Consider the following 25,087-nt stretch of genomic DNA (forward strand, 5'->3'; position numbering starts at 1 on the left):
CACCCAGCAGTTTCATGTAGATGTTGAAAAGCATGGGGGACAGAATGGAAGCTTGCGTTCTCAGAACTTTCATTCCAACATCACATTTATCTCCCTGTCATGGTTCTTTATTGTTCATAGTAATTCACAGAAATAGGAAATACAATGACATGGACAATCCTGTCTGTGACATTCAGGATCTTTTTCCAGTTTCTTCATAGCTGCCCTTCAAAGACCTAGTGTTCTTTTCATTTATTGACTACAGTTCTCATTTTGATTAATGACTGTACCAAGGTATAGGAAACCTTTCAATGTTTCAATGTCTTCATTATCTACTTTAAAGTTACATAAATCCACCTTTTTTGTTTTCTTAATGTTCAACTGTAAGGCTGCCTGCACACTTTCTCCCTTGTCTTTCTTCAATCATCACTTCAAGTCTTTTTTATTTCCTGCTAGTAGTATGGTGTCATCTGCATATCTTTAATTGTTGGTGTTCCTTTCTCCAGTTTTCGCAGCTCCTTCCTCAGAGTCTAATCCAACTATATGTATTACTAGCCACCCCCTGCCATGCGTTGCTGTGGCCCAGTCTGTATATATGTGTTTTGTGTGTATATATTTGTGTATATGTGTATATATGTGTGTCTATGTATATATATGTGTGGTTTTGCACATGCATTGTAATTTTTTTTTTGCTTTTTAAGTCTTCTGCTGTGTTTTTCAATGTTTTTATGAGTGTTAGTCACTTGTTGGTCTCATAGGTGTATTGTGTCTAAATTTGGTGTCAATTTGTCTAGTTTTTTTAAGTTATGTTAATCCCACAAACGAACATTACATTTTTATTTATATAGATTCTGTATGCTAGTTAAACAAATAGGGTAACAAAATATAATCTTGTCTGTCCCCCTTTCCAAACAGAAACCACTCAGTTTTTCCATTCTGTGCACCAAAGGGGACCCACGTGTGTTGCATACTTTTTCTATATTGGACATTAGGTCATGTCCATGTATGCATTGGCTTCTTTGCCTTAAGAATGTGTTTGCAATGAGCCAACTGTTGACCTCAGAAAACCCAATCAGTCACAAAATTCCAATTATTGCCATTGTCTCAGAGAGATCACCAGTGTCACTTCACAGCCTTGCTGCCGTCTAGTAGATGTTTGACATGTTTAGTCTGGCTCCCCAGCAGCTCTGCTAACGTCAGAGCAGCCTCTTATAGAATCACAGAATCATAGAATCATAGAATCATAGAGTTGGAAGAGACCTCATGGGCCATCCAGTCCAACCCCCTGCCAAGAAGCAGGAATATTGCATTCAAATCACCCCTGACAAATGGCCATCCAGCCTCTGCTTAAAAGCTTCCAAAGAAGGAGCCTCCACCACACTCCGGGGCAGAGAGTTCCACTGCTGAACGGCTCTCACAGTCAGGAAGTTCTTCCTAATGTTCAGATGGAATCTCCTCTTGCTTCACAGGAGCACAAAATCCTTACACCAAGGAAAGATAGTGCCATGCTGGGTATGCTTTGATACTGGAGGGTTACAGAACAATACATTTTATATTGCTCAGATTTTAAATCCCTGTGTTGATGCCTCCTTTTTCAATCACTTCAAAAGCAGCAGGAAAGAATGAGCAGTGATCTTATAGTTTGAACCTATTGATTTTTTTAGGCATGTCTTTTCATGGTCATATATTTCTATAGTTCTATGGCTTAATTCTATGGCTTAATTCTCAACTTGCCATCATTTCTGTGTATTCTGATTTAACGTCCCCCGCTGCACCATCCAGCACTGTTTCATAAATCCCATGAAGTCCTTAATAGCCCAGTAAAGCAGTAATCAGTGCTAGGGAAGATGTTTGAGAAGGAAGCAGCTGTGTTTTTCTACCCCACTTGCTGATTGATAGGCTGAGCAGGCAAGCAGTCGCTAATCCCTGCTGCATGTGCAAAGCAACACAAAAAAAGCTAAACTGTTTACCCTGTGATAAGCTGCATAATTAATCAGAGTTTTATAGTCCTATGCTGCATTAAGATAACTGAGACATTTTATATTCACAAGTTATTGCCAATGGTACATTGAAACAGGACCAATTTTGCACTGATTTTGTGATCTGGAAAATGTAGCAATCCATATTTTGTGACATGGAGAGTAGACATAGGTTAAAACAGTGACTGTGTCCAAGATTCACTTTTTAACTCTGTATTTAGTTTGTTTTGTTATGGGTTCCCAACTGTTTGGCAAAATATGTAGGATGCTGCCACAGACCTAACTCCCTACTGGCCCCATAAACAGAATATCATCCAGGTAGTGAGTGATGGCGGTTTTCTGCTTATCTCCCTATTTCAAGAATGTTGTGAATTTTTCAAAAGCAGGACAAGATACAAATCAGGTCTTATAGATCAGCAAACTAAAGGGAAAAAATGTTTCTCGGTACTGGCAGGAGGCAGAATGCTGACTATATAGATCACATTATAAGAGCCCCAGTCTCATATGAACTTATCAGTCGTGCCACATGGTCAAAAGAGACATCCTTTGGGAAAAGAGAGATAATGCATTAACCTGTTTTTTTAAAGAACTATCCACAGAATAGATATCTTTAGATTAAGGATGGGAGGTGAGTGAAAAAAGACACCCCCTCACCCCACCCCACCCACCCACCCAATCTGGCATATTTGTCAGTATTTTCCACTGCAGTCTTAATCAGATCCTTGACTCAATTTCTGGCCAGTGAATGAAAAATACAGAAGACATAGCAAAACTTCATGCAAGTAACTGCTTTTGATTTAGGAGAGTAGGAGACCCCTACGGTGACTAGTGTCTATCCTAACCCCACTCCCCAATTATCTTTTGCCACTCCTCTTCTCCTTATTGTTGCTCAGTCTTCATCACCAACTTCACTGCTGCTTTGCCATTGCTGAACACTTTGCTCCCTTCTCTCTTGCTTTTTATGATGTACCAAAAGTCTAAACAGCACAGCTGGGCATTGTTTAATACCAGTGGTTCCCAACCTTTGGCCTTCCAGGTGTTTTGGGCTTCAGCACTCATAATTCATAACACCTGGTAAACTGACTGGGATTTCTGGGAGTTAAAGTCCAAAACAACTTGAAGAGCAAAAGTTGGGAACCACCGTTTTATACACTCCTAGAGTACACTAGAGTGAATCCTCTAGTTCTGAAAGCCCTTCTTCAGCAAACCAGGCATCCCTAATTCACTGGGCTTTGTGCTGGAATGAACTTTATGTGGTTCTTCAGTGCCACCTTCCAAATGGGTGAAAACCAAGAAGGCACTTGGACAGAGAAATCCCATTCTGGCAGTCATAATGGCATCTGCAACAACCCTCTTCTTTGCCATAGACCATAAATGGTCTTGCCATTTAACTGGGAAATTATTCAATATCTAGACTCAGTAATTCAGATTGATTGAGTACGGGTTTGTCTACAATCATAGAATCATAGAGTTGGAAGAGACCTTGTGAGCCATCCAGTCCAACCTCCTACCAAGAAGCAGGAAAATTGCGTTCAAGCACCCCGGACAGATGGCCATCCAGCCTCCTTTTTAAAGCCTCCAAACAAGGAGCATCCACCACAGTGCAGGGCAGAGAGTTCCACTGCTGAACAGCTCTCACTGCTGGGAAATTCTTCCTATGATTCTACTAAGAGACGAAGCGATTTTTTGTGTAGTCTGTAAGTTGTGTATTGTTTATATGTTGTTGAAATGGATTTTGTAACTGTCTTTTATGTGTACTGTACACCGCCATGAGTCGCCCTTATGGGCTGAGAATGGCGGTTAATAAGTGCATTAAATAAATAAATAAATAAATAAAGTTCAGGTGGAATCTCTTTTCCTGTAGTTTAAAACATTGTTCCGCATCCTAGTCTAGATCAAGAGTTACTATCCTCAATCATTCAAGCAGCATTTTTCCTGTAGATTATTGATTAAAACACATCAATTGCTTTCAAACCTCATCTGATTGGTCCTGAACTTCCCCACTCATGATTTGCTTCCTTGAAAAATGATAGAACAGATTCATGCATCAACAAGAGGGAGGTCAAACATTCTTGGACACAATATTTAAAATGTATTCCCATTAAAATGCTCCAGAACATATGGTTTTCTAAATATTTTCTCAAAATGACTAATTTTTCAATAAATCAATGCTAATCGAGGTTGACCAGTCTCTTCCTTCCTTCAGTGTAATTTCTCATACTTCCAAATAAGTTTAATGGTAGTTATATACAGTTGGAACTGCACTGAATTGCTATCTGGGATAATGACAGGCCTGCCAGATACATTGATTAGAACACTGATAGACCACATTTCTGCATGGAGCTTTTAATGTGTTGAATGTGCTCTGCGAGCATTTCTGATCTCTACAAGTCATTTCTTTCACTTGGGATGATCTCATGTGGCTTCCTTACTCATCTGCAAAACTTTAAAATGTGATTGTCATAAACTTTGTCTACTGCCACATATCTTCTGTTCTGCTTTAGTGATAAAGAGGGAATGGTGATTGTGATATGTGATCTCTGTATATTGTAGACATGCCTGAACAAGTGCTTCCAGTGTTGTTTCAAACAATGAGCCGCAGACCACAGCTCACTGGGTAGAGCATGAGAGGTCAATCTATGTTTCATTCTGAGCTCTTATCAAGACTTACTGGCTCATTGTCTTGGAATACACACTCCCATCATTCAATTCATCTCTTTGTTCTGCATTAGGGGAATGATTCATGACCTGTCTGGTAGACAGGGCAGACTTTATTGCAAATCCATTTTATTCATCAAATAAAAATATAACTTAAGATAGAAATACCCATAACATGCAAGTGGGTGTTGATTAAATTAATGTTGATTAATGCAACAAAGAGTAACATGTTACACATATTAACTAATGGCAAATTAGTAACACTACTCATTCTGTCATATTTCCAAACTGTCACAACACGTTCCCAGCTTCCTACTTTACAGTGTGCCTTGAGAAGCTTGCAAGTAGTTAACGAACCATAATTACCTGTTTTACCATACTTATGGTTATAAGCTTCAGAACAAGCCAGGATCTTAAATTTTGACTTATTTCCCAAATGAGATAAGAAGTGAATCATTGCTAATCAAAGCATTGCTGGTTTATTGAGGTGCATTATAAATTAAGCTGCATCTGCAGGCAAAATGCTAATGATGTATGGGTTTATTAAGTATTAATTATGACTGTCAAAACCTGGATAAGATTGTTTCTGAATTCCAAACTAATGTCAATGTAAGAAGAATTATACAGATATGTATAGCCTTGTATGTGAAGAAAGCTGTCTTGACTTTCTGTATAATTGTGAATTTTCAATGGTTGTGTCACAATAGATGTGTTCATATTTATAGATAACTGTGTCAGTATTTATGTATAGTCAGCAAAAGTGGTATTCGTCAAGGAAAAACATAATGGAACCAAATCCAAAATTAGTCCTACCTAATAGGCCTGCTGAAAGCAATCAGATGTCATTTAGTGGGATATAGCCGAACAAATACAATTAATTTCAATGAATGTACAGCAGGTAGGACTAACATCAGTGAAGCTCATAGATTTTTAATTATATATTTCTATGTAATGTTGATGAAGTATGTGGCACAGATATATTGTCACATAAATATCTGTGTCAGGCCTGTACACCCCCCCCCCCCCCCCGGGCTACATGCCTGATCTGTGTCATATCTAGTAGTGAAATAGAGCAATTTAAAACAGTGGACATACAATCCTTTCAGAACTCTTTGCATTTCCTTTGTCTGGATGATCACCCTGCCCCCGTCAGCCATTGGAAAGCAGGAATCTGCACTGGAAGTGGGGAATACTCTCAGATTGGCTGTTGAGTGCTGCAGTCCCGCTTTGTTATGGAATCCCGCCCAGCTAAGTGTGATGTCAACAGGGCTCCACCAAACACGGTGAAGCTGGCTCCAGCTGGGGCAGGTGTGGGGAATTCAAAGGATTTGACTGTATAAAAATGTCTGTTTTTGCTATGTATGTGATCTCAACTTTCTTTAGCAGCTTACCGCGAGCTGTCATCCTTACCAGCTGGTTTGAATAAACTACCTCAGTGGCTTCTTTTTCAACTTTGTGAGATATCTTCATTGGGAAAATTTGGTTAGCTTCTCACCAGGCGCACAGACCTACAGGGTGGCCGTTGCCGGTACCGGTATTCGCTTATTGGGACTCGGTATAGGCACATCGGTTTCCACTGTCTGCAGCCCGGATCTCACTATCCGCAGCCATTTTAAATTGCTGTATTTCAATAGCATCAACTATTTACCCTTGGACCTGTGATGTTGATATGAAAAATGCCATATCAAGCACCTCTTTCCAAGTCGCTTGCCCATTGCATTTGATGAAAAGCAAACAGAGATTATATCATCACAGTAGCAAATGCACAAGCTTTTATAAAAGACAATATTTGCACAAACATGGCAGGTAAAACAAGACTTCACTTTGGGCCATACCCCTAATAATTAGTTGGTAGAAAGAGACACATTACAGAGCTAAGTCTTTTCAAAACAAGTGCTCTCAGAACAGCTAAGCTCTGAATATCTACTGACATTCCCTTGTAGCGATCAAGTGGGAGGCTTGAGGGGTTAACTGGCTGCTGCCAGCAGGTGAAAGCAAAAAAGCAGCTTTGAAAGTGATTCATATAATTTTCTTCTCATAGTAGCCACTGACTCATCAGCTGCTCCGGTACCTTTCTATTTCTAGGTTGCTGCAAGAACAATGGTTGACCAGTTACTGTCAGTATAACGCTTGGTTGCTAATTTTGTAGATTGGCCTGGAAACAACGTTGGGCATTTTTTCCTTAGAAACTAAGGCCAGAATTTCAAAGTTTAATTTTGAATGCTATTTTGTGCTCTCTCTGTTGGTGTACATTGGGATTTGCAGAATAACATAGAGAAGAAAAACAGGTTTCTGCTCCTAGGAGTTTTCAGCCTAAATTTGGCTCATGGGGAAAGGGGAAGAAGCAATAGAAAACAGCAGGGAAGGAACAGCCGGAACAAAAAGAGATAAATATGAACAAAGACTGTTACACATATTTGGGCTGCAATGCCACGGAGGAAGTGTACTTACTGGGGTTTACATTTGAACATGAAAGGAAATTTAGGAAAGGATGAAGAGATGGCTTTTGCAGAAAAAGAAGAAGCTGCTACAAAAACACACAAAACATGTTGAGTTGAAATAAGGAAAATATCACCTACAGATGAGGACTCATTTGAGGGGTTCTCTGGGGACGAAGGGTCAATGAGTGAAGGAGAGGAAGAAGATACAATGGATGGGAATAGGGGAACAAAGAGGGTTATTCAGGAGCAGGAGTCGGATGAGGAACGACAAAGGAAGAGGGTCCGGGATATACTTACAGCACCTACAGAAGAGGAATCATTTGAGGGTTTCTCTGGGGATGATGTGTCACAGAGTGGGGAAAATGGGGATGACACTGTGGATTGGACTAAGGTAAAGGAAGTGCAAGCTGTCTGTGCAGAGTCGACATCTAGTGATACATTTGTAGGTTTTTCTGGTAATGAGGACTGGCAATCGGGGAATACATCTGAGTCTTGGGGGGATCTAAGTCTTGACAGAAGATGGAGAAGGTGGAGAGATGGGAGTAGGAATTCACGTGTGAAGTCAAGAATAGCTGCAAGGGATAATGATGGGGAGGAGGCCAGCTCATCTTATGATGATGATGATGTGTAAGATAAATGTAGGTTCAGAAATGATGAATCTTTGCAGAAGGCAAGGTGTTGGTATACGTTCGTGCATTGGGTACTATCTGGATTTGTCGTTCTGTGTTCCGCATTGGGTTTGGGATCTGCAGGTTACTGCTCCTGTTCGTGTGTGCTTTCGACTCTGCTTGGATTCTCTTGAGTGTGGATTTCCCCCTTCCTTGACCTTGGACCGGTTTAACTACGACACAGCTTCTGTTGATTTTAGAAATTTGCTAGTACGGATTCTGCTTGCTACGACCCTGGACTTCGCTTGACTACGTTTTCTTCTCTGTGGCTTCTCTGTTTTGTTAACCATTTGCATGCTGTACCATTTTGTGTGACTGTCGGAGTATTTTGTTTAATCTGGTTCTTTTCTCTGGATAATCCAGATTATTACTTTGGTTAACCTTTTGAAACCAGGACTAGTTCTACCTTTGAGTTTTGACCAGAGGCATTGAGTTAAGTGTCTCTGACTCTTTTTCCTTTGTTTAATAAACTCTGTTTTGGAACTAACTCTGAGTCTGGCCCTTTAAGGCATCTGTGTTCCGACAGCCAACCATCAGGTCAGCAATTCAGCCAACATTCAGGTCAACAGTTTAGCAGCACAAGAGTTTAACCCATTACGCCACCGCATCTTCATAGTGTATAGTCATACTGTGAATAGCAAAAACAGAGAATGAAGTATTTAACAAGAAACTTTTCTGAAAAAATCAAAATGTGTTAAGTAATGGAAAAGATGCAATGAAAACAATTAGTCCTATTTATAATTTTGGGGAAGAAGTCTCCATGTGGGACTCCCTTCTCCATAGCAATACATAGAATTGTACTGCTAAATTCTTAACTGTCCCTGCTGAGGCTGCTTAATTACAAACCTTTGCTTCAAACCTGTATTTCAATACCCCCAGTGATTATGGTTCATCAGTGCTCATATATTTAAATAATTAGTCATGCAAATCTGCATGGACTTTTTTTCATTCTAGAAAAAAAGGATATTAAACTCTATTTTATTTACATGCCAGGCAGAACTGAGGGAGTAGAAAAGAAGTAGGAATTAAAAAATAGATGAGAACTGTTGGACTTCCAATAATTCAAAAACTAATAAAAATGTAAATATTTATGAAGCAAAATAACCTCTATGCAGTCTAGCTACAATCTATCACAGGCATGGGCAAACGTCGGCCCTCCATGTGTTTTGGACTTCAATTCCCACAATTCTTAAGCTTCAGCGGCTGAGGGGGGAAAAGGAAGGGGCCTGAAGCTGTTAGGAATTGTGGGAATTGAAGTCCAAAACACATGGAGGGCCGAAGTTTGCCCATGCCTGATCTATCATATGCTACCTTTGTAGTAAAAACATACATCTATGAAAGTTCAAGGATTGTTAAAGTATTTTCAGATGAAAATATCAAAATAAAAGTAATCATAATAATCATAACAATAATAATTATTTTTTCTTGTGTCAGGAGCAACTTGAGAAACTATAATAATAATAATAATAATAATAATAATAATAATAATAATATAGCAATCTATTTTGTTGTATCTGTGTCTTGTACTGTATCTGATATGACAGTCAGGAATTTAAGTAAACCTACTTAAATTCCTGACTGCCACATCAGGCTGATTGAAGTGCATGAAAAGAGAAACTCTTCCATCTGATTCCATAATGAGTTCAAGACAGATTATGAACCCCAGGTTTCAAAGAAGATATAGAAACTGTCATATTTTAAGACCTCACCAGTAATCATGGTGTCAGATTTTATGCATAACAAAATAGCATTTAATATTTTGTACAATCCATTCAATTTTAGACTATGCTTCATACTATTTTCAGTAGATGAGGACTTCAGGAGATGGGGTGGGGGCAGGCTGAGTATCGCTTACTTGGAATGAGCAGAGTCAGAAGTGTTTTGGATTTTGGATTTTTTAAGGGCTTTGAAATATGTGTGTGTGTGTGTGCGCGCGTGCCCTTACATCACAGATCCTTACATCTCCCCCTAGCTTTGCGTCTCATCCCTTCACTATTTATGTTGTATACAAGAAGGTGGTATGACGGTCCTCAATAAGGAGCATCACTTGGCAGTGAGTGTTTAGAGGTGAAAGCAATGGGAGAGTCAAAGGAGAAGAAGGAAAAGAAGAGAAAGAGGATTGAAGGTGCCTGTAGTTATTTATTTTATTTATTTACAACATTTCTACTCCACCCGTCTCAACCCCCGAGCAATAACATAATATAAAACCCCAATATAAAACCATAAATATACAATAGATTAAAAACAATCACATTTATTATACAGTCACATAGACGTTTCCATTATCATAACAGTCATATGGTCTAGTTCAGTGTCCAAAGTGCAGTTGTGCCTGCTAGCCGAAAGCCTGGTACCAAAACCACGATTTCAATTTTTTCCTAAAGGAAAGGAAGGATGCTGCTGATCTAATCTTGCTGGGGAGTGAATTCCACAAGCGGGGGGGGGGGGGGGTCACCACCGAGAAAGCCCTGTCACTCATCCTCACCAGACGCGTTTGCGAAGCTGGTGGGACCGAGAGCAGGGTCTCCCCGGTGGATCTTAAACTATGAGACAGAACGTAGAGGGAGATTTGTTCAGACAAGTAAGCTTACTGTACTGATTTTTGTGATGATCAGATTAAACTGTTTGTGTCATATACAATACCAGGATAAAAAATAGTCGTGGTGATGCATGGTTCTTCAGCATAATGTGAATCTCATTTTAGGGATTCTTCCAGAAAGAATAACTCTGCTTCCGAGCAAGAACATCATTGGAACAAGGTCAGACCCTGATCCTATTAATGTTTACTTAGATTAAACTCCCAGTATATTTAAGTTAGGCACCCTCTTAGACAAGTGTAAAAAGGATTGCAAGATTGCCATTGGGTTGCTTCATTTGGCAAAACTGCATACATTTCCCAAGATCAGGTGTCCAAATTGATAAAGACTCCCTTCAGCACCCACAGTACTCTCAGACCTAAAAGGTTAATTGCATTTCAGAAGGCCTCTTAGGAGGCATAGTTCTGTCCTTTAAATACTGTTTAAGGTCAAGTTGCATACTAACTTGCTCATGTCCAGTGGAGAAACTTTCTGGTAGGTATTTTTTAATTAAACAAAAAGTGACCTTGTCATTTCTGTGGCGTAATGTAAAATAAACTACGTGTAGTTCATGTTTGGTTAGCCCACACATTGCCTTGCCAGAGAAAGAAAATATGCCACACACATGAACAATGCAGAACAAGTAGTTTACTCTTTGTAGTTCAGAACAACATACGCACAATGTGGTCAGTTGCATCAACTCACATAATGTCCTTTTATGAGAGATTTAAAATGGTCTTTCTTTGTCCGTGTGAATAAATTCCCTCAGCAGCTCATAAAGAGAGCACATGCATAGCTCAAGCCTGAACAAAAATGTAACAGTAACCAAAAGTCCCAGACTCAGCCAGCTCCCTGGACAAAGCCCGACCAATCGGCTCCATGCGTCTTATTTTACAGTTGACACACAGACACTCATTGATTCCTTACATGCTCCAACAATTTCTAGTCTTGAACATATTGGTAACTATGGTTCCATGGTCTGTGGTTAGTAGAAAATGGGATGGATGCACTGCTGGCAAACACTTCAGATATGCCACCCCTTCCTTTTTTGGAAGACATTGGCTTTTCTATTAATCTGTCCAGGCAGCTTTGTATGTCATCAGAGTTAGCTCCTCCATTTCCTACCCCCTTTTAACTACCACAGCATATAGTAAATATGCTGGTCCCTGGTGGCACAGTGGGTTAAACCAGTGAGCTACTGAACTTGCTGACTGAAAGGTTGGCGGTTTGAATCCAGGGAGTGGGGTGATCTCCTGCTATTAGCCCCAGCTTCTACCAGCTTAGCAGTTTGAAAACATGCAAATGTGAGTAGATCAATAGGTACCACTTCTGCAGGAAGGTTACAGCACTCCATGCAACCATGCCAGCCACATGACCTTGGAGGTGTTGATGGACAATGCTGGCTCTTCGGCTTAGAAATGGAGATGAGCACCACCTCCCAGAGTCGGACATGAATAAACTTAATGTCAAGAGGAAACCTTTACCTCTATGTATAGCAAATACTTTTGAGAATTATCAAATCTTGCTTCTGTCATGTTTTATCATTATTGTTCATTTGACAATATGCCACAAGACCCAAGCATCCATTGTAGAGCTGGCCTTACCATTTGGTAGGCTAAAGCCCTACATTCTTGAGATCATGAAAATACAGTAGATTGCTATTTATTGTTGTCCTTTATTTTTATTACTTGGGTCAGGGTGGGGAGGATGATTATGAGATTTGCTCTTACCCCATAACTACATAATTGTTCTGAATACCACGCTTCCAGATTTCATTGAGTGGGCAGACACAGCAAAAAGTCCAAGAAAGTGTGTGTAATAATTTTCTCTAAGGCAGCAGTCCTAAAAAAAAGTCTTTACTAAGGATTAAGACCCATTTAATGCAGTGAGATATACATCCAAGAAAACCTGCTTATCTCCCAAATGGCTGGTACAGATAGATTTGTTTGCTTTAAAGCCACTTCGCTAGCTGAATTTCCTGCCAAAGTTATCTGGGCAGTAAGGACTTTTTGACTTTTCTTTCCCCACTGGAGTGGGGGGGGGGGGGGCGGGGAGAAGAGACTTTCTCATTAATCAGGTCTGATGCATGAGACCTTTCTTAAAAGCTGAGCTTGAAAACCAGTCCATTTGCCATTTCACTAAGACCTGAAAACATCAGGGAAGAATAGCAGCTGCAATGCCAAGTGTGTGCTTGAAAGATAAGGCTGTCATTTTCCCTGCTGCTGCTTCACAGCACCCCTTGGGCTTCTAAGAGATGGATAAAATATGTGCAAATGGAATATTAAAAAAGAAAAGAAATGGGACGTGTTTGGATGAATGGCTTGTTAACAGGTTGCTCTTTAAAAGGAATAGATTAAAGGGGCTGTAAACTGATGTAGGATTCTAGGAGCAGAATGCTGGGTTAGATAGGGCTTGGCCTGCTCCAGCATTATTTCTGCTTATGTAAGATGATTTATTTTGGGGCAGCCAACTAAATGGAGGCCCACATCAGAATAATAGAATCATAGAATCATAGAGTTGGAAGAGACCTCATGGGCCATCCAGTTAACCCCCTGCCAAGAAGCAGGAAAATTGCATTCAAATCACCCCCGACAGATGGTCATGTTTACAAGCTTCCGAAGAAGGAGCCTCCACCACACTCCGGGGCAGAGAGTTCCACTGCTGAACGGCTCTTACAGTCAGGAAGTTCTTCCTAATGTTCACATGGAATCTCCTTTCCCATAGTTTGAAGCCATTGTTCCACGTCCTAGTCTCCAGGGCAGCAGAAACCAAGTTGGCTCCCTCCTCCCTATGACTTCCTCTCACATATTTATACATGGCTATGATGTCTCCTTCTCTTCTTCAGGCTAAACATGGCCAGGTCTTTAAGCCGCTCCTCATAGGGCTTGTTCTCCAGACCCTTGATCATTTTAGTTGCCCTCCTCTCTGGACGCATTCCAGCTTGTCAATATCTCTCTTCAATTGTGGTGCCCAGAATTGGACAGAATATTCCAGGTGTGGTCTAACCAAAGCAGAATAGAAGGGTAGCATGACTTCCCTGGATCTAGACACTATACTCCTATTTATGCAGGCCAAAATCCCATTGGCTTTTTTTGCCGCCACATCACATTGTTGTCTCATGTTTAAGTTGTTGTCCACGAGAACTCCAAGACCTTTTTCACACTTAATATAATAGGTAGTCCATCTCAATAATTCTCACATGTTTTCAAACCATTATCTCTTGGGACCGCAGAAGTGTTGCATCCCTTACAGGTCAACTCCTGGAAGGAGGATGACTTGCAGTTTCAAAGTGTTTTACTATTTCTCCTCAATCCTCATTCACAGTAATTTCAGCATTTTTAAAAAAGGAATCATAGAGTTATAAGGGACCTCATCAGTCCAACGCCTTCCTCACTGCAAAATCACCAGCTAAATCATCCCCAGACATTAGCTAGTCAGTCTCTTTTTGAAGACTTCTTGAGAAGTTGACACCATAATCTCTTAGGTAATTGGCTCCGTTGCCTAACTGCTCTTAGTGTCAAGACGTTCCTTCTAAAGTTCAATCAAGATGCACTCTGATGTCTCTTCAAACCATTAGACCAGATCTTACCTTCAAAGGAGCAGCAGAGAAAAGGCCGTGACAGCACTTAAAGTATATAAAGCATACAATCATATCACCTCTTGGTTCTTTTTTGTCACCAAAAAACTACTTCAAGTTTTCTTCATATGTTCTATTCTCACACCGTCTCTGTTGCCCTTCTTTGAACCTGTTCTAACATGCCAATAGCCTTCCTCAAACGCATTACTCCTTGAACGCATTACTCCTGATGGAACAGTAGTCCCATTGTCTCCTTGATCACTCTCTTGCCACAAATATAGCTGAAAAAATCTCCTTTTTCCTAGCCAATTGTATTTATTTATTTATTTCGGGCACTTCTACCCCGCCCTTCTCAACCCCCAAGGGCGGCTTGTAGCTAGTACTGCTCTTTAATTTTCTCTCTTGTAATCCTACAACCTTGAGTTACACATCTTTATTCTTCCTTGATTTGACCTTCCTTCATTTATCCATACTTTTTTGTCGTTTCACATTCTACTGAAATTTGATGTACATCTACACTGTCTTTTTTCAGATGTTTCCCATTTTGATTCTTTAATGGAATTGGGATAGTGCTTTTTGCAACCTTTCCTGGATATTGTTTTTCTTTCTTGTTAAAGAGCTACAAAACTCTCTGAGTTTTTCTTTCACAAGTCTAGCTGTGGGGTTCCTTGTAGTATTTCCGAGAAATTGTTAAAATCCCAAAATATAAGGTCCTTGTTTGACTACAGGTCTCCAATTTACAAACAAAATAGGTTCTGTAGGTTTGTTCTTAAGTCGAATTTATTTATAACTTGGGACAAGTACATGTTTTAAGTGTAACTCCAGCTATCTAACTATTTATCTACCTACTATCTATACCTGCCATGCGTTGCAGTGGCCAACCTTCCTTCCCTCTTTCTCTCCTTCTCCCCATCCCTTAATCTCCTTCCTTCTCTCCCTCCATCTTTCCTTCCTTCCCTTTTTTCTTCCTTCTCTCCTTCCTTCCTTCTCTATCTCTTTCCTTTCTCCCCATCCCTTTTTCTTTCTCTCCTTTCTCCCTTTTCTACCTATTCTTGGACTGTAACTCCCAGCAGTCCTCCTGATTGCTCTATCTACCTACTATCTATCTCTATCTCTATCTAATCTATATATCTTATCTATCTGGAGGATTGCTGGGAGTTGCAGTCCAGGAATAGGAAATAGGACATATGTACGGACTGAGATGCTTTCAAAGAAATCAAAGGAGAAGCAAGCTTGCGGCTTGGAAGCAGTGGATTTGGAGCACCCTCATCTCCTAAAAGGGATGCTGGGAGCTGCCATTTTTGTGCATACGCTGTATTGTCATTTAGCTTTTGGGGGTTTTAAAGTCCTTTCCGCTGTTTTTTGGCAAGGGTTTATGAGTGACGGTCACTTATTGGTCTGTTAGGGGTGTAGTGTCCAAATTTTGTGTCAATTTATCCAGTTATGTTAATCCCACAAAAATGAACATTACATTTTTATTTATATAGATATATAAGCTTTGGATAGCATAGGGAAATGTTAACACCCCTGTGGTGTTTGTTTTGCTGTCTGTGACCCTGTTCAGAAGATTTCACCACACTTTCTGTCCATGTAATCAATGGATTTTGAAAAATTTGGCTTGTTGTGGAAACAAGGATTGGTAAAAAAAAAAAAAAAGCCTCAGTGAAAACACTCTTTTCCCATGATAACTCTTTCAGGAGTGAATTTCCCTTCTGAGGGGTAGATTTCTCTGACTTCTTGTTGTCTTGCCCCATTCTTAACTATGAGTCATTTGTAAGTCAGTGTTTGTAACTCGGGAACTGCCTGTATACTCTTCTTTGCTCTGTTTTACAATTGCAAATTATAACATTGCATTGTACTGACTAATTTCATTCCAGAGATAAACTCCGCCAAGATTGCTGTTCCCCTTATTCCTTCTTTTATCATTTGAAAGAGGAAATTATCTGCAAAGCAAACCAGGAATTTGTTAGACAGCCTATGCTTAGCAAAGTGAGGGCCCTTCCACACAGTCCTATATTCCAAAATATCAAGGCAGAAAATCCCACAATATCTGCTTTGAACTGCGCTATCTGAGTCCACACTCAGATAATGTGGGATTTTCTGCCTTGATATTCTAGAATATAGGGTTGTGTCAAAGCGCCCTTAGTTTCCTTGCAGATATCAGAGTAATTTAAATCATATTTAACTAATAATTTCTGTTTCTGAAAAGCAACATCCATCACCTCTTCTTGGTTTGGCGACTTGTAGTAAGATCTTACCATAATATTGATTTTCTTTCTTTATCCATTTATTTTTACCCAAATGCTTTCAGATGGTTTTCTCTGATAATTCGTAACAGGTTAATTCGGATTTCGGAACAGGTTAATTTATCTTTGATATATAATGTGACTCCCTCCCTTTTTCTGCCACACCTATTCTTTTTGAATAGGTTGTACCTTTCAATTTTACTATTTCATTTATGGGTGTCACCCCACCACGTCCCTGTTATGTTCATAAAATCATATTTGCTCAGAACTAGGACCTCAAACAGATCTTGTTTGTTCTCCAAACTCTCTTGTGTTGATGTACATAGGCTTTCACAAGCTACCTACATCTACACCTGCAATCTTTCTATTTCAATGCTTCTGAAGTAGTGGCAGGCAAAGAAAATACAGAAAGAGATTACTACTGTATTCTTTCTACCCACAGATCACTGAAACGGTAATTAGGAAAAAGAAAGGTATCCATACTGGCTATAAGAAAATTCTGAAATCTATACTAGTTTGGACACATGTATTAGATATTACCCCAACCAGAAGGGCACAAAACATGTACAAACTTTGGAGAACTGTAGATCTCTTCAAAAGGCAAAATGATCCAAAGATTATTACAGATAAGGTAACTAATATGGTTCAGCCAGGATGGGAAGGGATCCTATCTCACAGTATAGTATGATATTTTCAAAAATGTAGGGTTAAACCTACATGTCTAGCTCCAAAGGACTACTCTAGGAGAAAATGAAAAGCAGCCCATTGCCATTGCCGTTGTTGTGGATCATCCAGTTGGCCTTGATTTATAAATGACATGCAAGAGCATAGTTTGAATGTCTTCAGTCCTCTCTTTCCACAGACAGAATATCATGGAAACATTGGCTGGAATCTGCTTGGGCAGTTATGAATATATAATCTAGAGCAGTGGTTCTCAACTTTTTGCCTACAACTCCCAGAAATCCTGGGCAGTTTACCAGCTGTTAGGATTTCTGGGAGTTGAAGGCCAAAACATCTGGGTACCCACAGGCTGAGAACCACTGCCTTAGGCCATGAGTGACAGTCAACATCTTTTCTCTATTCATGATTTTGACATATGAAACTTCCAACATACCAGTTGGCAGGCAAAACAATCAAATGGAGGTCTGGTCTCCTGTTGCTCAAGAAGCAGCTGATTGATGTTCCCATCCCTTTGGCACAAGTGACCTCTGGTAGAAAAGGGAATTGCAGTAGGGACCCTGCTTCTGCCTATCAAAAAGAAGATTGCTCGCAGGAGGAGGTGAGGAAACCAGTCCTCAGCTTCCCAAGCAACAGGGAAATGGGTCCACTTAATCACAGTAACCAATGACTATTAAGTGGAAATTTGGAGGGTTGGGCTGGGAGGCACCAAGTAGCTACATAACTATGGTCGTTGTGCCTTCATACGGGCACAAGTGGATTCTAGCTGTCATGGCTTCAATATTGACAGTTTCTGTGTCTCCCTTTCCCACAGCAAGCCTTCACCTGGAGAAATTAATAATTCGTACACTTTTAAAAAATCTTTTTGGTTGGGCTAATACAGATTTGTGATTTTGCAATGATTCAATTATATGAAAATTCAGAGTATAACAATAACTTATATGGATCAGAAATTATGTCCTTAATATCTGATTAAGAATTGCATACAGGTTGAGTATTCTGAAATATATGCAAATCCAAAATTATCTACATGGGTGGTTGAAATTGTGATGCCTTTGCTTTGTTATGGTTCAGTGTAATGTTTCATGCAAAAAATAATTACAAATATTTCTCTAAATAAAAATCAATGCATAATGTCTGTTTGTCTGTGTGTCCATTTGTCCCACAAAGGCTGTTGCTAGGTGAAGTGATCTTCTGTGATGTCCCTGGGAAAGAAAGGTGACATGTTATGGATGGAAGGAAGGAAGGAAGGAAGGAGGCAGGGGGGGGGGGGGGGAGAAGGAAGGAAGGAAGGAAGGAAGGAAGGAAGGAAGGAAGGAAGGAAGGAAGGAGACACAGTGAGCCATGTTGTCGTGGAGACATTGTGAGGAAGATCTTCTCAGAGCTGGAGAAGGGAGAAGGGGGGGAGGAATGAAGGAAGAAAAGATGAAAAAAGGGGGAAGAAAGGAAAGAAGGAGAGAGGGAGAAGAAAGAAAAAGAGGCATGGGTGGAAGGAAGGGGGAGGAAGGAAGGAAGGAAGGAAGGAAGGAAGGAAGGAAGGAAGGAAGGAAAAAGAAAGGGAAATGGGCATAAGGGAAGGGAAGGAGGTGGGAAAGGAATGGAGGGAGGGAGGGAGGGAGGAAGAAGGAAAGGAAAGACCGCAGGTGCGTAGTGGCTCCAACACTCAAGCAAATGCAGGCCATATATACTAATTCTGTATAAAATAACTTTCAAGCTATGCATGTAAGGTATATTTGAAAAATAAATAAATTTGGTCTGTAGGTTTTGGTCCTATCTCCAGAACATCTCATTGTGTACATACAGACACACACATACAAAAAAATCCCAAATCTAAAACACTTCTGGTCTTAAGCATTTCATATAATGCCTGTAATATGAGTAATTTCTCAGTCTCAGAGAATTTTAAGGAAAAATATACTCCAAACAACTTAAGAATCCAATTAAGGTTTAACCACTGTGTTACTATGTTAACAAGAATTCACTATCACAATGGGCTCTTGGTACCAATATCCATAGATGCTCAAGTCTCCTTATATATAGTGTTCTTATGTAAAATAATAAAGTGTTAGATGATTTCTGATATGGATTCATTTTATTTAGGGGCCTCAGTTTTCATTCTTTATCCTACATGTTTATGGAAAAAATGTATTACTTCAAATAATCTCACATCCAGTGAAGGTCAGTGATGTAATGCTTGGAGACCTAGTAAAACTGATCTGGTTTTAACCTGGACACAGAAATAGCTGCCCATGATCTTGAACTCAGAGTGCTCTTTAACATCTATAGAATCAGGAAGATTCATATTTTGGTGTGTGTGTGTGGGGGGGGGGGGGGGGGAGTGGTGGCCCGGTTTCTCGATATCATGTGACCACTTGCAGGTATATTTTTACAAAACAATTAAAATGCAGAATATGATACATAAAAACCACCCTTCCCCTCCCTTCTTCCTTCTTTTCCTTCTTCAACTGCTTTGCAATGCAGAGATTACATAAGCATAACTGAAATTTCACACATGAAATGACTCTCATGCTCTCAGTAGGATTATGCTGATTTCAGTGAGCTACATAAACGTAATGCCTAGCCGCTTCTTTTTTATTTTGTTTTGTTTAGGACACTGCTGGACAAGAACGATATAGGACCATTACTACTGCCTATTACCGAGGAGCAATGGGATTTATCCTTATGTATGATATTACTTGTGAAGAGTCCTTCAATGCTGTCCAGGACTGGTAGGAACTGTTCATTGCTGCTCTCTGTTTTTTTGTTTTGGTTTTGTTTTAACCCAGTTACCTGGCAAGCAAGTCTCTGACCAGCCTACACTGTATCCTCTGGGTCTAAGAGCAGAAACGAAGTCTAATTGTTTAAAGAAATGTAAGACTTTAATCAAATTACATTGACTTTTTGAATTGACTCTGCTTGAGTCTATAAAGATTGGATGAGGACATCTTAATAAAGTTTTCAGCCCCATCCTGTGGTTGTTTGCAGAGAAATAGATGCTATTGAATTCAGGGGATTTGATCCCAAGTAGATATGCATAACATTGCAACTGTATCTTCAAGGATAGCTCATTAAGGCACATCAGGACAGTATTTTCCCCTGAAACTACTTTATAACCAAAATATTCTACGGATGGCATTCACTGTCAACCTCAAGTTCATTTCACAATGTCAGTGAATAATGTTAGTCTTGCCTAATGCTTATGTATGAGATATCAGAGTAATTATGCAAAGAGCTTATGTATTACTAGAAGCTATATATCATGCTAACATCCATGTGTCTATATGTTGTCAAACCTTCAAACTCTTCATATAGTTATTCAGATTCAGAATCTTAGGTTCTGAATTTGTGCTTGACTAGATATGAAATTAAGGGTGAGAAGCATGTCTCTTTCTAATCAAAAGGCTCAGATTTACTAGAGTCCCTTGTTTAAGAATCTTTAACTTAAATTCAAAACATGAGACCCTTTCATGCTACACAAGTGTTTCCCAACTGTTTTTTGACCAGGGACTACTTGACCAGGGACCACTCTCTAATATTAGTATCCAAAGGGTTACGAATCAGTTTTTGGTCAACTTTAGATTCAATTTGGTTATTTGGGATACTGATTCAGTAAATTGCATTGAATAGACTACACCAGCTCTAGTTTCTGATACAGAACATATGCCATCTAGTAGTCACCATCTGTTCATCTACAGAAAACCATATTTAATAAGCCTCGGCACTACAAGAGGGTTTCACGAGACCAGTCGCTCTCGTTGCAACGATGTAGTAATGGTGAGGCCATGGACCATATTTTAGTTCTTGTGGACCACTGGTGGTCCACAGACCATAGGTTAGGAACCAGTGTACTGCACAGTTCTAGCACTATGATATTACTTTGCCTCATGTTAAATTCTAGAATTTGTAGTTTGAGAGAGGTTTATCACTTTCTGACTGTGGATTCTCTCTCTCAGAAAACTACAGACATCAGGGGTCCGCAATGCAGAACTGTGGCAGAGATAGTGGAACCATCGTATTATAATTACATAGTGTTAAAGGGCCCAAAGTGTTCAACTAAGATTTCACAAGATTTCATGGATTCTAGAACGTGGAGGTTTCTAAAACTAGGCTGATTGGAGTAGAGCTACCACTAAAAGTATCAGTCAGTAGCTACCATGGTAGAGTGGTTTTAGTTTTGGGCTAAGCCTCTGGAGACTAGGGTTTAAATCTTCACTCAGTCAAAGAAACTTGCTGCGTGACCGTGGCCAGGCACATCCTCTCAGCCTTAAAGAAAAGTGAGGGCAACCTCTTCTGAAAGTTTTTGTCACAAAAATTCTTGTTATAGGGTTGCCGTAAGTTGGAAATGGCTTGAAGCACACACCAACAACAACAATCCAGTTGAGGTTGTGGGGGTTTCCATGTATTCCAACCTCTGCCACTAAATATTGAACCTCTTCCTATCCCACTACTATGGCATCAAATGTGGGGACCTCCTAGATTCTTATCTGTGTGCTCATTATTCATTTAATCTCCCCAGTGGAGATTAATCACTACCTTTGATTAACTGCTGATGTGGAGCCCCCGGTGGCACAGTGGGTTAAACCCTTGTGCCGGCAGGACTGAAGACCAACAGGTTGCAGGTTCTAATCCAGGGAGAGTGCGGATGAGCTTCCTTTGTCAGCTGCAGCTCCCCATGTGGGGACAAGAGAGAAGCCTCCCACAAGGATGGTAAAACATCAAAAACATCCAGGTATGTCCTGGGCAATGTCCTTGCAGACAGCCAATTCTCTCACACCAGAAGCGACTTACTCCTGACACACGAGAAAAAACAACTGCTGAAGTGTGTCTAAATTCAAGCTTTCCAACATTCCTTACATAGAGTTTTCCGAGGCTCAAACATATCAAAAATAATTTATTAAACAGGAATTGAGCATTATATCAAAATTACTTATGTAAATACATTTTAATCATGGCTGATATTAATTTTAACTTGCATCTTTCTCATATTCTTAACACTGGCACTTATTTCTTGAACTCCTAGCTTAACTGACCCACATTCTAATTCTCCTAACATCTCAAATTCATATATCTAACCTTGAAAGACCCAACACTCTCTCTCATTTTCTTCCCTACAATAGCTACCTTTTAAAAATCTATTCAAACATTCAGCCAATTAAGAGTCTAGTCAAACATTCCACTTTTATTATTCTCCCAATAGGGTCTTACTTCATTACAACTACTAAACATTTCCATATTTTACCATAATTTAAATGCAACAAAACTAAAAAAAAACCCTTAATATCATCACAGAGCTCCTCTAGTGAATAGTATACAACTAAATGATCATTTTTGTGCTGTTGCTTTCATGGGACTCAGATTACTATCATCTTCACTTGGACGGTGGTGATGATAATGATGATGGTTGTTTTAATGCAACTTTTAGTATCTTCACTGATTCGTAAAAACATAACTCCAAATAGTCAAAATTAGCAGTGCCCTGATTGTCAAAGGATTTCATGGCCGGAATCACTGGGTTGCTGTAGGTTTTTCGGGTTGTATGGACATGTTCTGGAAGCATTTTCTCCTGGTGTTTTGCCTTCATCTATGACCTCAAAACCTCTGAGGATGCCTGCCGTAGATGCAGGTGAAACATCAGGAGAGAATGCTTCTAGAACATGGCCATACAGCCTGAAAAACCTACAACAACACAGTGTCCTGATTGCCAATGTTGAGTCCGCTCCCTTAATAGTTATATGGTTCATGTAAGCTTCTGAGCACCTCCTTAACGGGAAGCATCAAAATAACTTGTCTTCTGTGCCATTAGGACAGTCCACCTACAGAGATAGCTTCTGGCTTATGCAGCTGGCTGGAATTTCACTAATGTTTCCTAGTGGCTTCTGGATCACTAGAGGAGAGCATATACTCCAGATTTTACTCTGACCATTTAAGGAGTAACCCATGATGCTGAACCCTAGCCCTCTTAAAAATATTTTTAGTACTTTGAAGGTTCAAACTGAAACATTCATCTGATTCATGAATTTTCCAGCGTAATAGCAACCAGTTGCCATAGATTGAAAGATTACACCATATCCTGGCTACACAGCTTGAATAGAGAATACTACATTGTGTTTAAATATACTGTTCCTATTTTGACCATGACTCCCATCAAGGTTAGTCAGATGTCATGGTGCTAGTTGAAATTTCAGGGAACTTCTATGCTTCTCTGGGTTTTTATGCAAGGAGACAAATCTGAAGGGAAGCGGCACTAGAAGAGGAGAAAGACTGATTTTTGTATGTGGCTTCAAAGCCTACTCACCTGTCTTCATTCTCTGTTGCTGCAAAAGCTTCCTGACTTAAGTCTAGAAGTGTTAGTATGTGTGTTGTTTTCATTCAGTGTCATTGTACGCACAAACCAGAAGCAAAGAGAGGAGACCAGAGAGAGAGATAATGGATGGTTGCACTTGTGCCATTTGGAGAAAAGCGGGAAGCGGTGTGTCAGTGTTCACGACCTTATTATACAAGCCCTGGCAGCAGTAGTATGTAGAATATATGGAAAATATATTCTCCAATTCCTACACAACCTCACCAGCTCTGTAGACATGGGGGGGGGGGGATTTGTGTGTCATGTAAGACTACATGACAAGACTACATGACAAGTGAGTATGAGGAATAAATGGCAATTACTAACCTTAAAAAAATCCTGCAAATCTCTTGAGAAGACAGGTGGACAAACGTCAGCATTCTGGAAGAAACAAAGACAGCCAGCATTGAGGTGATAATTCTTCATCATCAACTTCGCTGGACTGGCCACGTTGTCCAAATGCCTGATCACCATCTCTCAAAGCAGTTGCTCTTTTTTCAGCAAATAAATAGTCAATGGAATGTCAGTGGACAACAAAAGAGATTTAAAGATAGGCTTAAAGCAACTTAAGGAAATGTGGAATACACAGAGAACTGGGAAGCCCTGGCTCTTGAGCGTTCTAACTGGAGGTCAGCTATTATCAACAGTGCTGTGGATTTTGAGGGTGAAAGGGAGAAATGTATCAAGAGGAAGGTGTGTCAAGCAGATCCTTGTCATAACTGCCTTCCATCTGGAAATCTATGTCCTAACCGGTCTCCACATTCATTTACCGAACACTGCCAAGACTCTACACTTGGAAGACAATCATACCCAATCACGACTGATTGCCTGTAATATATTAGCTATATTTTACCATCTTCCTGGCCATTGACAAATGGCTCTTTGTTATAATATTATCTGCCTATCCAGGTTTTTCTTAATTCTGGGTCTACTTACTAGATTCATATTTCCTCATTCCAAAAGCAATTCCATGTGCCACCTTTGCCTGCCCTAGCTCTACGACATTGCAGAAGCCCATTCTAATACCATCACAAAGATACCCCATTGAAGTTTGGTCTATAAACTTTGGGGAAATAGGGTGCTGCTGTCCTGGCAGTCTGTTTTGGCATTGGTGATGGCTGTTTTCTGATTCAACTGATGCTACCTTCCTTATTTCGATATGCACTATTTGGAGTTCTAATATTTAGCTTCCTTCTTTTTCCTTTCCTTTTCCATGTGCATGTGAAGGTTGTTTCTGCTCATCTATCTGAGATGTCAAAGAATTTATAAAGCACAGAATGGCAGGATAGGACAGAGGGAAAAGAGACATGTTAATTGAATGCTTCCTATCCACGAACAACCCATGGATTTTGAGAGGGAAATGTGGGAAAAGACCATTAAGTCCAAGATATAAAATGCTCTAGCTGCAGTAATGTATATGTAATAGGAAAACATTTGACAATTGCCGCTGGTTCATCTTGAAGAAGGGGTAACATAGGAGGTCACCTACTTAGGATCTCATCACACTAGAGAATGAATCCACTTTAAATCCGGTTTCTGCCTCCTGCAGAATTCTGGGCTTTGTAGTTTAGGGAGGCTGTTAAAGGCTCCTCCTTAAACTACAAATCCCAGAATTCTGCAGGAGGCAGAAACCAGATTTAAAGTGGATTCATTCTCTAGTATGATGATGTCCTTAATTTCTGTAAATCATATGGCTATTGAGGATATAGGAGCCATGCCAGGAATGAAAAAGTGGCAATCCTGTCTCCCTCATGATGTAACATTTCTCCAGAAGCTGAAAGCCTTTTATCTTTTAAATCACATCTTCTTGCAATAATTATTTCACACATCAGACTAACAGTTCTAATTAGAGAGGTGGATTTTCATTAACTGAGAACTATTTTTCTTGTAACAATTGCACTATGTCAGTTAAGATGTGATCAGCAGCCTCTATCATGCATGGAGA

The 25,087-nt window shown here is 39.9% G+C and overlaps 1 protein-coding gene and 1 long non-coding RNA gene across 3 annotated transcripts in view; one reads left to right on the top strand and one right to left on the bottom strand.

Annotated features, from left to right (window-relative positions):
• Nucleotides 1-25,087, top strand: part of RAB3B (RAB3B, member RAS oncogene family) — a 100,985-nt gene that overhangs the window by 60,787 nt on the left and 15,111 nt on the right. The window contains exon 3 of the mRNA XM_060773499.2: nt 19,413-19,531. Coding sequence (XP_060629482.1) covers nt 19,413-19,531 — 119 coding nt within the window. The remainder of the gene's footprint in view (nt 1-19,412; nt 19,532-25,087) is intronic.
• LOC132773919 (uncharacterized) overlaps nt 1-25,087 on the bottom strand; it is an 80,159-nt gene that overhangs the window by 25,078 nt on the left and 29,994 nt on the right. Inside the window, exons 3-4 of one of the 2 annotated variants that reach the window (XR_009631354.2) lie at nt 23,470-23,523; nt 15,640-18,007 (exon numbers count right to left, since the gene is read on the bottom strand). This is a non-coding gene — a long non-coding RNA (uncharacterized lncRNA). Of the gene's footprint in view, nt 1-15,639; nt 18,008-23,469; nt 23,524-25,087 lie in introns of those variants that run through there. The other variant, XR_010909867.1, reaches the window with a different exon arrangement.

This window comes from Anolis sagrei, chromosome 4 (genome assembly GCF_037176765.1).
Source record: "Anolis sagrei isolate rAnoSag1 chromosome 4, rAnoSag1.mat, whole genome shotgun sequence".
NCBI classification, from domain to species: Eukaryota; Metazoa; Chordata; class Lepidosauria; order Squamata; family Dactyloidae; genus Anolis; species Anolis sagrei.